Source organism: Macrobrachium rosenbergii, chromosome 27, assembly GCF_040412425.1.
Source record: "Macrobrachium rosenbergii isolate ZJJX-2024 chromosome 27, ASM4041242v1, whole genome shotgun sequence".
Taxonomy (NCBI): Eukaryota; Metazoa; Arthropoda; class Malacostraca; order Decapoda; family Palaemonidae; genus Macrobrachium; species Macrobrachium rosenbergii.
Window position 1 is genome coordinate 30,587,067 of NC_089767.1, and position 14,038 is coordinate 30,601,104.

The window sequence follows — 14,038 nt, forward strand, 5'->3', positions numbered from 1 at the left end:
TAAACTAACTACATCAACGCTACTCCTTTGGCTGCATTGCTAACTTTTATATCTCCATTAGGAAAACATTCCTACTCCATTAAACCAGAGTGAATAAAAAAGTAAAATTAATCATATACATTCAAAATTCCCAAAAAACAGAAAATGGATTGATTGGACTAATGATTTTACCTTTTCCAATCAGTGTTCCAATCTGAAGATTGAGAAGTTTCTCTGTTTCATTTCCCTTCCTTTCTACCAGTTTCAGAATATATAAGAACGGCTTGATTTCTTGTAGGCATTTAGTCTCGTCCATCAACTCAATCCTTTCTGCCTGGCTGCTGACACACGAAAAGTGATAGAGAGAAAGGTCATGCAGGGTCCCAAACAGAGGGTATTCACTTGCATGGTCCCACAGTTCCTGAAAAACAAAGGATATGACAGTATTGTCACATAAAAATGTACACTATAAAGTATCAATGCCAAAGAATTCTGTAGCAAAGCTACTAAAAAATGACACAAACCTTAGATTAGGAGTGTGCCATTGTTAATAAAAGTGCAGTAGTATGTTTATATGTATAAAATATGACAAATACTGTAAAAGAAACTTTCTGTGATTTAGGAGGATGGGCAAAACAATTAGCAAGTAATGAAATCATTTATTATTTGTCTTCCAGCAGCTGACCATAATTGTAGAGTGACTAAAAGTAGGGTGAGTAATTTATCAATGTCTACCAACAAGGGCACTGGCCATTTGGAAGGAGAGAGATGTACATTGTTTCATACAAAAACCACTACAGGAACACATCATTTACAATTATTTCTGAATGGAAAATATTCAAAACTTGAATGTTTGCACAGGAATAACTCACATCCGTCAAAAATATAATGCAAAACAACAATGTTTGGATAAATGCTGAAATATTTTTATGGTGTTTACACACTTTAGTTCTCTGTGAAAGCACTTTATGTTCAAAACAGCAGCCGGATAACAGGTACAGTATATGATTTTATACTTTGATAAAACTGCTGTTCCCATAGACCTGCATGGGACCATTTTGTGTGGAAATGCCACATAATATTATAAGTCTGATACACCAAATGAATCACACCATAAAGCAAAAAACAGCCTTACAGTACACTGTATCAAAAGTCTTACATCCAATTCACATTGAAGGAATAAGAATCTGAATAAAGTATTACAGATCCCAAAATAAATCTGAGCTAGTTATAAGTGGCAAACCTACTCACTCTTCACTGTGACTTAGTAACTTTGTAAAGTGCAATAAACAACTTTCAAGTAAAAGGTCATATAAATGTGAACTATCACTTCCTCTAGTACTAAATTTTCCCCCCATCCTTGTTTACACTTCCTCTAGTACTAAATTTTTCCCCCATCCTTGGATTATGCAAAGTCATGCTTACACTATCTAAAGCTTATGCATTGAACTATACTGTTTACTGCTATTTTGGGGAAAAATAATTAAGAGTACGTTAATTACTCAGTTTAATGTTTGATTCCCAATTTCTAAGCACTCCAAAGTTAGGCTAGGTTACATTATGCATTAGAAAAGTAGGCTACATTTTGCACATCAGTTTGTTAACAACCCATACACAGTTTAACATACAAAATAAGAAATATGAAACAAAAACGTACCATAATGGTGAACGATAAACATGGAAAAATACTAACTTTACTGCAATACAATGGAATGAGTCAATCCAAAACTTCTTTGAGGAACACATCTCCTTAAGAAAGGTAATGATTTGTTATGAACAAATTTAACTGCAATTCTAAACAGCCTCTCCAACAGTGCTACAGCTTTAACAAGTCTGACACAAAGGATAGTCATTGTGAATACTGTATATATATTCCCAGGATGAAGTAGCACACCAAGATTCTTCCCCCTTTGAAGTACTTGAGAAAACTATACTCTTACTTAAGTTAACTCTATACATACATGCATGCATAAATTACTAAGTCATACCTCCTTAATTTCAGCTAGAGTTGCTGTTGTACTGACACTGTGAGTTATAAGGATACTGTTTGGCATGAGGAAGTCAACTGACACAGTTGTTGGGGAGGCTGTGGGTCCACGAAGAAGCCCAAATTGTTCCGCTCCAGACATAGCCATTGTGGGTAGTGGAAATTGAGGTGGACGAGCCTTATACATAGCATACACTGAATATGTTTGCATGTCACCAGTACCACCTGAAATGTACAAAATTTATGAAAAAATTTTTTACCTTTAAATCACTAACAGAATTAAATATTGTAAAAGCCAAATCAAATTACAGAACTTCCAAAAGGTTAACAAATAAAACCTTAAATAATTTTTTTGTCAATTCATATTTAACCAAGTCCAGTAAAATATCTGTGGCAGATATGGGTAGTTGTATTTCAAGCTTATTTTTATATTATATACTATTCATTAATCTCTTCCACCAAAGAGAAACCATTATGAAGACAAAGTGCTGGACAAACACATAATCACCCTTCATGCAACTGATACTTGGTGGTCTAAGTTTGTACCAAGCTTGATAGAAACCCACTTTAACCATGTAGGCTACGAGTTGCAATGACAAACAAAGTGTAACTGACATGCTAATGGACAAACTGACATATCATTTCCCTTCAGGTTCATCAATGACTGATTGTCTGCCTCTGTGCTCAGTGGTGTACCTTTGTATGACTGAAATCCATTGTACAGTGCAAAAGGAGTTGCAATGACAAGATGAGCGTAACAGACAGAGAAAGAGAGCAAAAATACAGTTCTCAATTTCACTGATAAGGAACTAGTTACCACTGCGGCTGATGAATGCTTCTTATCCTTCATTCTCTTCCTGCCAAACCTCTCCAACTGCAAGGAAGACCAACCAATGCATTAACCATTAACCTGTGAGGGTTAATGGTTACTGGGGACACAAAGTGCCTGCAAGGATGCCTTTGTCTCCCGCAATGTCACTGCTCTTGTTTTTCTCCACATTACATAGTAGGAAAAACAAACAAATCATAAGACTGCCAAAACGGTAAAAGCCAATTAGGCTACTCATCCAAAACTTTCAACAACAGCAGAAGTAGATGAGATGTTCTCCCTTCACAATGGCTAAAGAAAAAGTGCTTGGTGATAGTAGCTAACTGAGGAATAATCCCCCGCTCACCTCCCATAACCTCCAGTTCAACAACATTGTTACCAAGTTCAAGGGCCGCCCCCAGATTGCCATGAAGGATACTCCTATATAAGGGGAGACAGTTTATATTTCCACAGAATTTAATGTTTCTTAGCCTATTCTGCATATAAGACAATACATAATTATAACAGAGAGGGAATGCAGCGTAGGAAGCATGGGGGGAAAAAAAACAGTGCAGGCACAGGATACAGGATAGTTCTGTTTACAAATGTTGTATTTACAGAAGTATTTTGACGGGGTTCACTTCAAAGGGGTGTGTTATTTTTACTCTGGTAGTGACAGCTTAGTTTACTGTCTGTGCCTAGAGCTTTGTATATGATACAGCATTTTATAAAATAATTATCATGTCTAAGATGCAGCAATAAATAATGATGATTCTCTCTTTTTGCCACTTTTGGACACAGGATTCTCCACCTGTATAAAATTCAATAAATCAATGTCAACATATTTCTGTAGAAAACATCTCTATCATATTCCATGAAGAAAACATTGATATGTTCAATATAATTTAGGCTTACAATCACCATTACATGACATAATCCATAAAAATAAAAAAAGTTAAATTATAACATGAGTCAAAACCCTGTAGCTATACAGTATTAAACAACACTCATGTTAACAAGAGCCTCGGCCAAAGCAGGGAATCCACGAACTTGCTTTACAGTTTAACACTGTGAAAAACAATGCACAATTAATGAAGGCAGTACCTTATGTGTCTGCCATGATGACTGAAGTGCCTAGGATATGCCGACTGCTTCATTCTGCTCTTCAGAAGTTCAGAACCATTAAAACACAAACCCTAACTATGTACAACACTGTGCTTTTCCTGTTTTGTATTTTACAAAAAGCATTCTCAATCACTCGTCTGCTTACATTCAACTTCTATGTAATTATACGAACCAGTAACCTTTAAAAGGGAAATGGCAGCTGCTATTACAGGCCAAAGGATATGAAATTAGATAAGGGTTTCCTGTAGGGACCCTGCCTTAGTACACAGAAATACATCTTCAAAACAGAAGCACACTGGCTATATCAGTGAATTCTAACTGACACCATAAAAAACCTTTCACAGGATCTGTAATTGACAAAATACTTTCCAATAACAAAACTTTTACAATAATGTAATGAGAGACATTTCTTGTACAACCTAAAAAAAGCATGATATGAAAATGAGGCTAAATTAAACATAGGAAAACCAAATTACTGTAAAAAGAATTCTCTATCCCATCAATACTAAGAATGGTTACAATAAAACAATGCAAGCTAGGGGATACATAAAATAAGCCAAAAAATATTGAAACAGGCAAATTATAAAATATAAATAAATCAGTTGCAATATTTCATAACATACAAACCAGTTTTGCATATAGCCTACTGTACTATACAGTAATGGAAACTTCACATTTTTCTAAAGTAATTAGCACCAGCTAGAAACAGTTAATGAGGTTTGGTAACAAGGTAGTTGGTTGGTGGCAGTGGTATGTACTGCATTTGCTAACAATCCCTACTTTTTCTTCAGCAACAGAGCGTATGCAAGAATGGTCTGTGGTGGGATTATGACAAGCATCCAAAAACAAAGAGCAAACTGCTTAAAAACATTTGCTATTTATACCGACAAGAATACAAATGCTCGCCAGTACAATAAGATCCTCCCAGCAGGGAGGATCTCATAGAACCTGACTCATGGTGGGGTTCCTCCTGCCACCTGGAAATATCCTGGAAATGAACAGAAAGACCAAAGAATGAAAAAGAACAGAAATGAATGTCAATGAGCAAAAAACTACAGGTATTAATGACATATGTGTCCAGGCTGAAAGGACACAAATGAATGATTGGGGTTCCCAAATGTGTGTCTGATGGAGGAAATGTTCTTTTTATAGGAGTGTCTCCTGGAGTACTGATGACACAAATGGGCTCATGTAGCCTATACTGATGCAATTTGTGTTTAAACAAATGTGAAAGCTTGATACATGATGCAACAGGGCCAGAAAAATGGGAAAATAACTTTACAGTAATGGTATAGAAAGGAAGAGGGAATATACTGCAATGTTGAAATTACAGAGAAATAAAAGAAAACTAAGTGTGAATGATAGGAAAATAATGGAGAAGACACTGGAGGATAGGCCGAGAAAAACTATTAGAGTCAATCATTTTCAATCTAGTTTTTATGCTAAGATCAAAACAGAATCTGTCATCATACTGAACCAACTAGGCTACAGGAAAAGTACCATGCAAGGGGAGGAGACTATTTCACATATTTGTGGATCCTGAAAAGACATTTAAGGGAGTACTGAAACAAATAATTACTGTAAATGGGTATTACACAGGAAGATTTTACCCAAAAGACTTATTTGTCTAGTATGTGGCTTAATACTAAATCCAGTGTAAAAACAGTGACAGGTGTACTGTATAAGAAGAATTTGAGATAAATGCTGGTGCCCTCAAAGCATCATTGCAGAACCCTGCAATTTTATCATAGTAGTAGGAGAATCTGCAAATGAGTGCAAAAAGGTGCTCCTTTATGCAGATGATCTAGTGTTAAGTGGAGAATCTCAGGAAACAGTGGTGGAAAAATGGAAAGGAGGGGAAGGACTGAAATTCAGTGCAAACAAAATAAACTTACAGTGACTGGAAAGTAAGCAAATTAAAAAGTAAAAATGCAGAAAGTGGCCATGAGGTTGTCATGATACAGGTTTGGTGGTGAATTTACTACTGTGTACTGAATGTGATAGATAATGTCACAAGTGGCGCTCAAAATTACAAAGTATACCTGGAGCAAGATATTTTCAATGCAAGAGATGCATTATAAGAGCAAATTTGGAAGAGATGGGCACCGAATCCTGTTGTACATGGGAAGGTCTCAGACGACGCTGTGCATTTCTGTAATCTTGGAGACACACTTGACTGTGAACCGGGAGCTGCAAGGGTGGCATTAGTAGCAGTAGCAACATAGATGAAACAAAAAGAGATACCAATGGTACAAAGACCAAAGATTTAGGATAGGTACACAAGGCCTGTACAGTACTTCTCTAAACAGCAGTAAGGCAATATCGGTACTGAAAAGGAAAATAAGGAAAATTCTGAAAAGGTGTCACCATACTGAGATCTCAGATTGCAATGGTTTCGGCATGTGGTTAAAAGGGATGAAGAACAATTGGTCAAGAAAACTAAACAGTAGATATGGAAGTATCAGAATGAAATATTGGTAAGTGGGATATGCTGTATAAAAGTCTAGAACTGGCAGTTCCAGGAGGAGGAGAACAGGAAAGAAGAGAAAGGAGAGATCTCATATCAGATCCAACACCATACAAGGAAAACCTGAAATAAAATTGTTTATAAAGATGGTGATGATGATGATAATAATAATCCAATCTTATGGCTTTCAATGATCTTCATTTACACAAGTGTAACAGATGTATTACTCTTACAAATATTAGTTACACATTACTAAACTACATCTTGACCTTGCACTCAAGCATAAATCTATTAACTTTAGGCTATGCAGATAATGTAATATGAAGCGGATGAAAAAATAACAGTATACTACAACTGGTAAACATGGGATATAAAACAATAAACTATCTTAAATCATTTTAAAATTGAAAATCTTTCGGCCATAGGCCTTCACTCACCTTGATCCCAAGAGGTATTGGTGGCAATGCTTTGCCCGTATCGATCAATTTTGACGACGGGTTAAACTTACTGATTAAAATAATATAGTCTAAGCCTTCTCTTCAAGGCTTATAATCAGTTTTTACAGCCCAGTGGGTCAAACGATCCTTAAAAATTTCCATGTTTGCCATCACTCGAACTTACACAAGACTGAGAGTAAAAATCCACCAACACAAAATGTCTCATTCATAGCCATCATAGAACACTTATTTCATCACGTATTTCTATAATTTTTGCTTGCTTTTTCATAAAGTCTTGAACATTCCAGTCGTTCGTAACAAGATGAGACCAATTCTTCCATCTTTAAAATTCCAATTACGATCAGGCTTCCCTACATTTTTCAGTTTTCTGTTCTTTAGATTTTTTAACTTTCTACACACTTCCAAACTTCAATTCTTTTTCCTCATTAGGCTACGCGACTTCTCAATCTGAAAGCACAAATGAAGAACAGTCATGAATAAAGTAATTCAGCCCCTTGGGGATGAACATAAGCACATAAAGAAAAGAGTGTAACTTTCTCTAATTATCTCGGTAAATTTCTCAGATTATCTCAACTTTACTGCATTAACCTATATAGGCTACGCCCTCTTCTATATTGTCCTGCTGAAAACTATTCACAAAGGGCAACTTCAATAAAATTACCACCATATGTATCGGTATAACTAGATTATATTGTGTATCCACCAAATGCATTCATTTAATTTCCTTTCCGCAGTAAGAGTATGCTAGGCCTAAGCTAGCCTAGGCCTAGGCTACATCCCAGCATTCCAACGCCCTTGCCATAAGCTATAATAATCACCCATGGCGGGCTAGGCTATTTCAGTGATAAAATACATCCAATATTCATTCCTTGAACTACGTCACGATAAGTCCCACATTAAGAGTACAATATTGACAACGCGAAATGACTTTCGTGGTTTGATTACGAATGCAGACTTTGGCATCTTGGCATCAGTTCACACTCGATCATTTCCATCAGATGCATAGAGTTTGATGTTTAATATTCCAAGCAACGGCATTTTCCGTCATCGACGAAGTAGAAATGACCGACATTGCAAGTCTGACTACTGACACTGACTTGGCATACGCTGGCATAAGCTACCCTAAGCTAACGTAGGAAAGGATTGGCCAAAACAGTTCTAGGTAGCCTACGTGCACTTCCTTATTTACGTCACTTTCCTTCTCTTATCACTGATGGAATATGAGATAACACTCGCGAAAACGACGTGAAAATGTGGTAGCTTTCCACGTTACGACGCTGATCAAATTTACCATTCGAAAGCAGAAAAACAGCAAAAAAAGAACAACAACAATTAATGCCAGGGATAACGTTAACTATTGTAAGCAAACTGATATTCTTCTTCTTGCGTTGGTAGGAAAACTGGGCAGCACATCTTTTTCATGCCAGTTTCTTTTGGATTTTTGGTATTGTAATGAAGTGCCCATCGACGTCACATCTTGGATGCTAAATGTGTGAAGTTAGGATAAACTGTGTTAGAAAACTATTTGCCATAAGAAACTGTTAATGAAATTTTGCTTGTTTTTCTAGCTGAATGTTTTCTTAGCTACGTGACGACATTTAATTTTACAGAATATTAAGCAATCTGAAGGACTACCCATTACATTACCAAGGGTACACAAGTAAGAGAAATGTAGAGAATGCCCTTTAAAAGAATCATTTCTATTCACGTATTGACCTAGTGAGCCGTTATTGGTCCTGATTTTCAGTTGATTATTTTTTTTAAATTAGAAATGTAAATATTTCAGTCAGTTACTAAGCTTTAGATTATTTTCACATTTCTTATTGCCGTATTAACTAGATATGCGAATAACATTACACACTAATGAAAACATCAGACACGTAAAGCTGTTAAAATTTTCCTTTATTCTTATCTATCTATCTATCTATATGTGTGTGTGTGTGTGTGTATGTTCAATTTTCAAAAGTAACCTTGGTGTTATAATAGATCAGTGAGGCAGAAGCAGATCTCGAATCTAAAAGAATAATGCTAAACAACGACCACGACATTCTCTCTCTCTCTCTCTCTCTCTCTCTCTCTCTCTCTCTCTCTCTCTCTCTCTCTCTCTCTCTCTCTCTCTCTCTCTCTAAATCTTACAAGTACTCATGGGTTGATTTTCAGACCTAAGAAGACTCGATATATGTTGCTTCGTTTCTGTAAGTTGCTAGCTTAACTTCAAAGTATGAGCACAATACAAGTTTATCAGATCAAATTATATTCACCACACTAAACTTGGATCACAGGAGAAATTAAATAGAATGGGCAGATATTGAAACGCACCTGCTGAATTTCAACTTAATTACTTTAATAACTAAAGATTGAACATATAAAATGGGTAATTATATAAGAGATAAATTAAAATGAATTACTCAAAAGGGATTGCAATTCAAAGACACTCAAACGGACCAAAGTTACAAGGTTCAGAGAATAATTAAGGGTAATCGCCCTTACTTAAGCACGCACATTACAACACTATACCAGATAAGTCAACTCGTTCCGTTCTGTTCTGCATTCGGGTTTTATTGGGGAAAATGAGAGACAAGTTATTATACAATTAACGCGAATACAGAACTGACTGACAAGGCTTACATTAACATAAAAAACTTTAAGATAATTACAATTTCGTTATCAAAAATAAATTTAAAAATCAATATTCAGGAATTTCAACATATTTGTTAAACGTAGTGAATTAACTGGTCAAAATCTGCGTGATGTCATACACACATTCTCAAATATAATGCTTAAAGCGTCAAAGTGACAATCGTCAGGCATCACAACTCACTGATGCAGACGCAAGCATCTTTTTCATAAACAAGCCACGAACTCCCTCCGACCCTCATTTTAGTTCCTTTACTAGTTAATACAGAAAAAAAACAGTTAATCAGTACCATAGTAAAATCAAACGAATTTTATTTCCTTTACTAGTTAATACAGAAAAAAAACAGTTAACATTATCACAGTAAAATCAAACGAAATAATGTAAAACTGTCCCTCTCCAATAGATGTGGTTCCTTTACCCTAATATCATGCAGTAGAGACGTACATTTTTTTACAAAATTCATCAACATGCAGATACATTTGGATTTCATATGAATAACAGTTACAGATAACATAATTCTCGTTTGTCTGTCACCTGACAGAATGGAATTCTCAATAAAAAATCAAATCAGTAATTTTCTTGTGACAACAGACGATACTTCACTCGCCCATCCATCTCTCTTGTTCTCTCTTTCTCTCTCTCTCTCTCAGAGGAAAACTAGATCAATATATAAACGGGTAAAATTGTTTTTGTCTTTCCAGTCAGAGGGTGTTTAATCAAACTGAAAAGTAAACACTCTGGATGGACAAAGAACCTGACCTCGTCTGTTCCGTTCGAATAACAGTGCAATTCGTTCTGCAGTTTATTGTGAAATTGTAAGTATAAAATGTACAACGAAACGAACAGCTAAACGAAATGAAAATTAGGTGAAAGTACAAGACAAGACATAATGTTGATTCTTAGGAATTGTACTAAAAAATTGTAAAATGATTATAAAGCAAATGCACCATGATGTGTGCATGCAATGGCTCTTTAAAACCCTTAAGAAAAAACTCAGATTTCTGTCTCTCTTGAAGGTTAAAAGTCTTGCGATATCATTTTCGACTTGTGACACTTTTTCATTCTGGTTGTTACACAACAAGGCAGACCAGGGTTATTCGCTTCATTGCTTTCCCCCATTACGCATCAGTTTCCCAAAGAGCAAAGACTGACTGACTGAGTCACACTGAGATTGACCTCCGTGATCAGTTGAAGAGAGACCGCCGTTGGTGACGATCGTGTCACCCTGTAGTGTCCAATCTCCCTCACAAGACCTTTAGATCTAGTTCGTGTCTCTGTATATGGTACTAATTGTTCTCCTTTTTTGTGGGACATTTCAAGATTTAAATGAAATGTGAGCAATGCAGTTTTTGATCCGAAACAAGGTGTTATCGGTGATGAAGTGGATAAAATGACTGTTTGCCATATATCTTACGAATTCATAATTTTGTTTCAGTCTTCTTACTCTAAATAAACCACCGTTGTTAAATAATGGTATCTTTAAAATCAAAACACAGTTTTTTGCTGGTTTCTTTCGCATCTTTAATGATTTCGATTATTGAACAAACCAGCTGTCAAAAACTTGAAAAATCAAAAGAGGACCGTGATGATTTTGTGCCATATACATACATCATAGAATATACCCACACTTACGACGATGCTCAACCATCCGCCTCAGGGAAAAATGAAGTTTCTGCTTCAGGAGCCCATTACCACCCAAAGCCCCGTCTCAAGTCAGAGGATATACGCAAGAAAGTCGAGATTTTCACAGAGGAAGGATACGACAGAGGTTCCTACGACCACAAAGGATACGACAAGGAGGAAAAGAAATGGGACGATCACACGGAATATGACCACAAGAGCTATGGGGGATCGACAGAGGCTCGCTCGCTTCCCCCGAGTGATTATCAAAGTGATACGGAAACAGACGAAGGCAAAATCTCTGAGACTTTCAGAGCTTCCCCGTCACAAATGGTACTTAAGAGGTACCCTGAGGGACGTCAGCAACGTATCCGTCATCCTGCAGAAGTCAACAGGAGGGATAAACCTCCTTTTGCTTTTCTTACTCCTCCTGAGGTACTTTACAGGTCAGGGTCACGTCACGTAACAGACGTCGAAGAATCAACTTCGCTCTTAAAACGTCAATCAGACATCAGGTTACCAAAGACAAGCATTCGAAATGCACAGACAAAAAATTTACACAAATCGGAAAACAAGTTTAAAAGTTTTGGTGATTTAAAGGGTGGAAGAATGTGGTCACCATTCCAATTTGAGTTGCCCGGAGACATTAGCACAGTCATTGAGAGAAACTCTTTAGTCAAACCTGGAAAATCTTGGAAAAGGGAAACAATGCAATCAGCTTCCAGCAAAGTTCTCAGTCACATTCACCCGCTGGATAAGGTGCACGAGGAGCATCCGTTAAATCAGGCAGACAATTTGGATATCAAAACTAACTTTGACCCCGATCGTCCGTTTGGGCCATTTTACGCAATCAAAACAAGGAGAGGGATTAGCAGAAGCACCAATTACGGTTTAGCACCGCACGATCAGTCCCAATTAAGTACAATGGCTCCCTTGAGGGGCGTATCATCAGGTGCATCCCGTCTCTCATTTCTGGCAAGCCACACTGAACAATCACCTTATACGAACATTGCAACAGGTTTCCCTTATAAGACACACACGCAGGATTTATCGCCTACCACGAATGCGATGGATAAGGTACGGCATCAGGACACAAGACCCTCTCTGTACAGCCGGAAGCCCTGCCTCTCGCCCCATATAAAGACTGCGCACTTCAATCTAGATGGCTGGAAACCAAAGAGGGGTCCTCCCTCATGGTATCGAGATGACGCTCCATTTCTGGGACCGTTGAAAGGGCAGGTGGACATTCTCAGAGAAACAATATTTGAGCCTGTATTGAAAGATGCTCTTTGTGAGTGACGGAACTCAGAGGTGAGATAAACTTTTTTGTTTCTTAGGTGTACAAGATAGAGTAGTAGCTATAAACGGTAAAACTTTCGCTAGTATTGTTATTTTATTATCTCCAAGCGTTATTCATCAGCAACAGTAAGAAAGTAAATAGAAATGCATTTTCTCTTAAAATCCAGAAAGCTGTCTACTAATATGCAAGCCACAAAAAATCTCTCTCTCTCAATGCACGAGTGTTTGCAGATGTGATGTGTGTGTGTATGTGTGTAGATTAGCTATCGATCTGTGTCAAAATTCTTTTCATAAACCCCCTATATATCCATTTACAATTGTCAAAAAAGCTGTGCATGTAAACCATAAATGCACATACTCTCACGTGAATCCACGTGAATAAGTTTATTGCATAAACCCACAAACCATTATCTAATCAATGATCCACCTCTTCTTTTCCAGATCGTTTCCGGAGAATGTGTAGACAGAGGAAAAGTGAAGACGTTATTCTGAAAGAATTGTCAGGAAAGGGGAGTTCTGGCGATTTAAAAGGCCTTTCGAAAAGGGTCTTTTAATGACTGAAAATGACGTCACGCAACTAAGTAGAGGTGTGAGCGTTCGTCGTAAAGAGCGAATTTTATGGTTGGAAAGAATGGCTTGAACGTGTCTCTGAAAAAAATATCAGATTCGTAAAGTATTTGTAATTATGGTTGATTGTGACACAAATTAATTATTGTTTTTTGGGGTCGTGAAGCAGCATTTTAATGGTAAATAATTATAATTCGCTAACCCGCCCGCCCCCAAAAGAAAAAAAAAACAGAAAACTTAGTCTCTTTTTGTTTTTAAGAGATCTTCGTCCAATCTCTATAGTGCAAAAGCTTCAGTAACTTACATAACACAGCAGAAAAATAGAGTGAAAGTTGTTACGACCGCAATTTCCCGCCTCATTTAGGCATGAAGACTCTTGTTCGCATGGTAAGGAAAGTTGGACGAATGAAGGAAAGCTGCTGGGTCAGAATTGGTTTCTGGTGAATTGGGAGCCGTGCGAATCTTTCTTTCCTCTTCTTTTTTTCCATTTTTTAGTATTTAAGTTAAATGAAAAGTAAAAGAGAAAGGCCGGACTGGAAATTACCTAGAGAGGTCTGTTTCAAGGTATTGCTTAAAGTTTCCTGAAATGAACGATGTCTTATGTCAGTACGTTTTAGTTTGATCGTTGTTATAGTCTTACTGGCATACACATCGACATTTACATATCAAGATAAAATAGACAGACTTACCTAAAAAGGATACAAGAAGAGTATTATTCTTCTTTCCGAAAATTGGAAAAAAGGATCACTACTGAAATCAAGCATAACATTTTTCCCAGAATCCCATTACTTTCTCCGCCCGAGGAAGCCCATTGAACTACATCAAGCGATTTCATACTTGCCTCTGTAGGTAAGTCTATAAAGACACTGCCCTTATTTCCACGATATGGGTCCCTCCAAAAATGAAACGAAACACAAATACAGACTTTTCTTTTGTGTTTTCTTAAATAAGATTGATTATAGCGTACAAAGATGTCCAGTTTTCAAAAAGTAATTGTTTATAAGCACTAAAGGTTGACCAAGACCATCAACTTTTGAATCTAATACACTATTCAACATCCACAAAAAAAAAAAAAATCTGGAACGCTATT

General features: G+C 36.8%; 1 protein-coding gene across 8 annotated transcripts in view; it reads right to left on the minus strand.

Annotated features, from left to right (window-relative positions):
• Positions 1-8,214, minus strand: part of Pi3K92E (phosphatidylinositol 3-kinase 92E) — a 29,585-nt gene extending 21,371 nt beyond the window's left edge. For 2 of the 8 annotated variants that reach the window (XM_067129235.1, XM_067129232.1), the window contains exons 1-4: positions 8,155-8,214; positions 6,804-7,271; positions 1,968-2,191; positions 172-400 (exon numbers count right to left, since the gene is read on the minus strand). In XM_067129235.1, the coding sequence (XP_066985336.1) occupies positions 172-400; positions 1,968-2,177 (439 nt within the window). In that variant the 5' untranslated portion in view covers positions 2,178-2,191; positions 6,804-7,271; positions 8,155-8,214. Of the gene's footprint in view, positions 1-171; positions 401-1,967; positions 2,192-3,878; positions 4,073-6,803; positions 7,272-7,995 lie in introns of those variants that run through there. The other 6 variants (XM_067129237.1, XM_067129236.1, XM_067129238.1 and 3 more) reach the window with 5 other exon arrangements.
• Between the last annotated feature and the right edge of the window lie 5,824 nt (positions 8,215-14,038).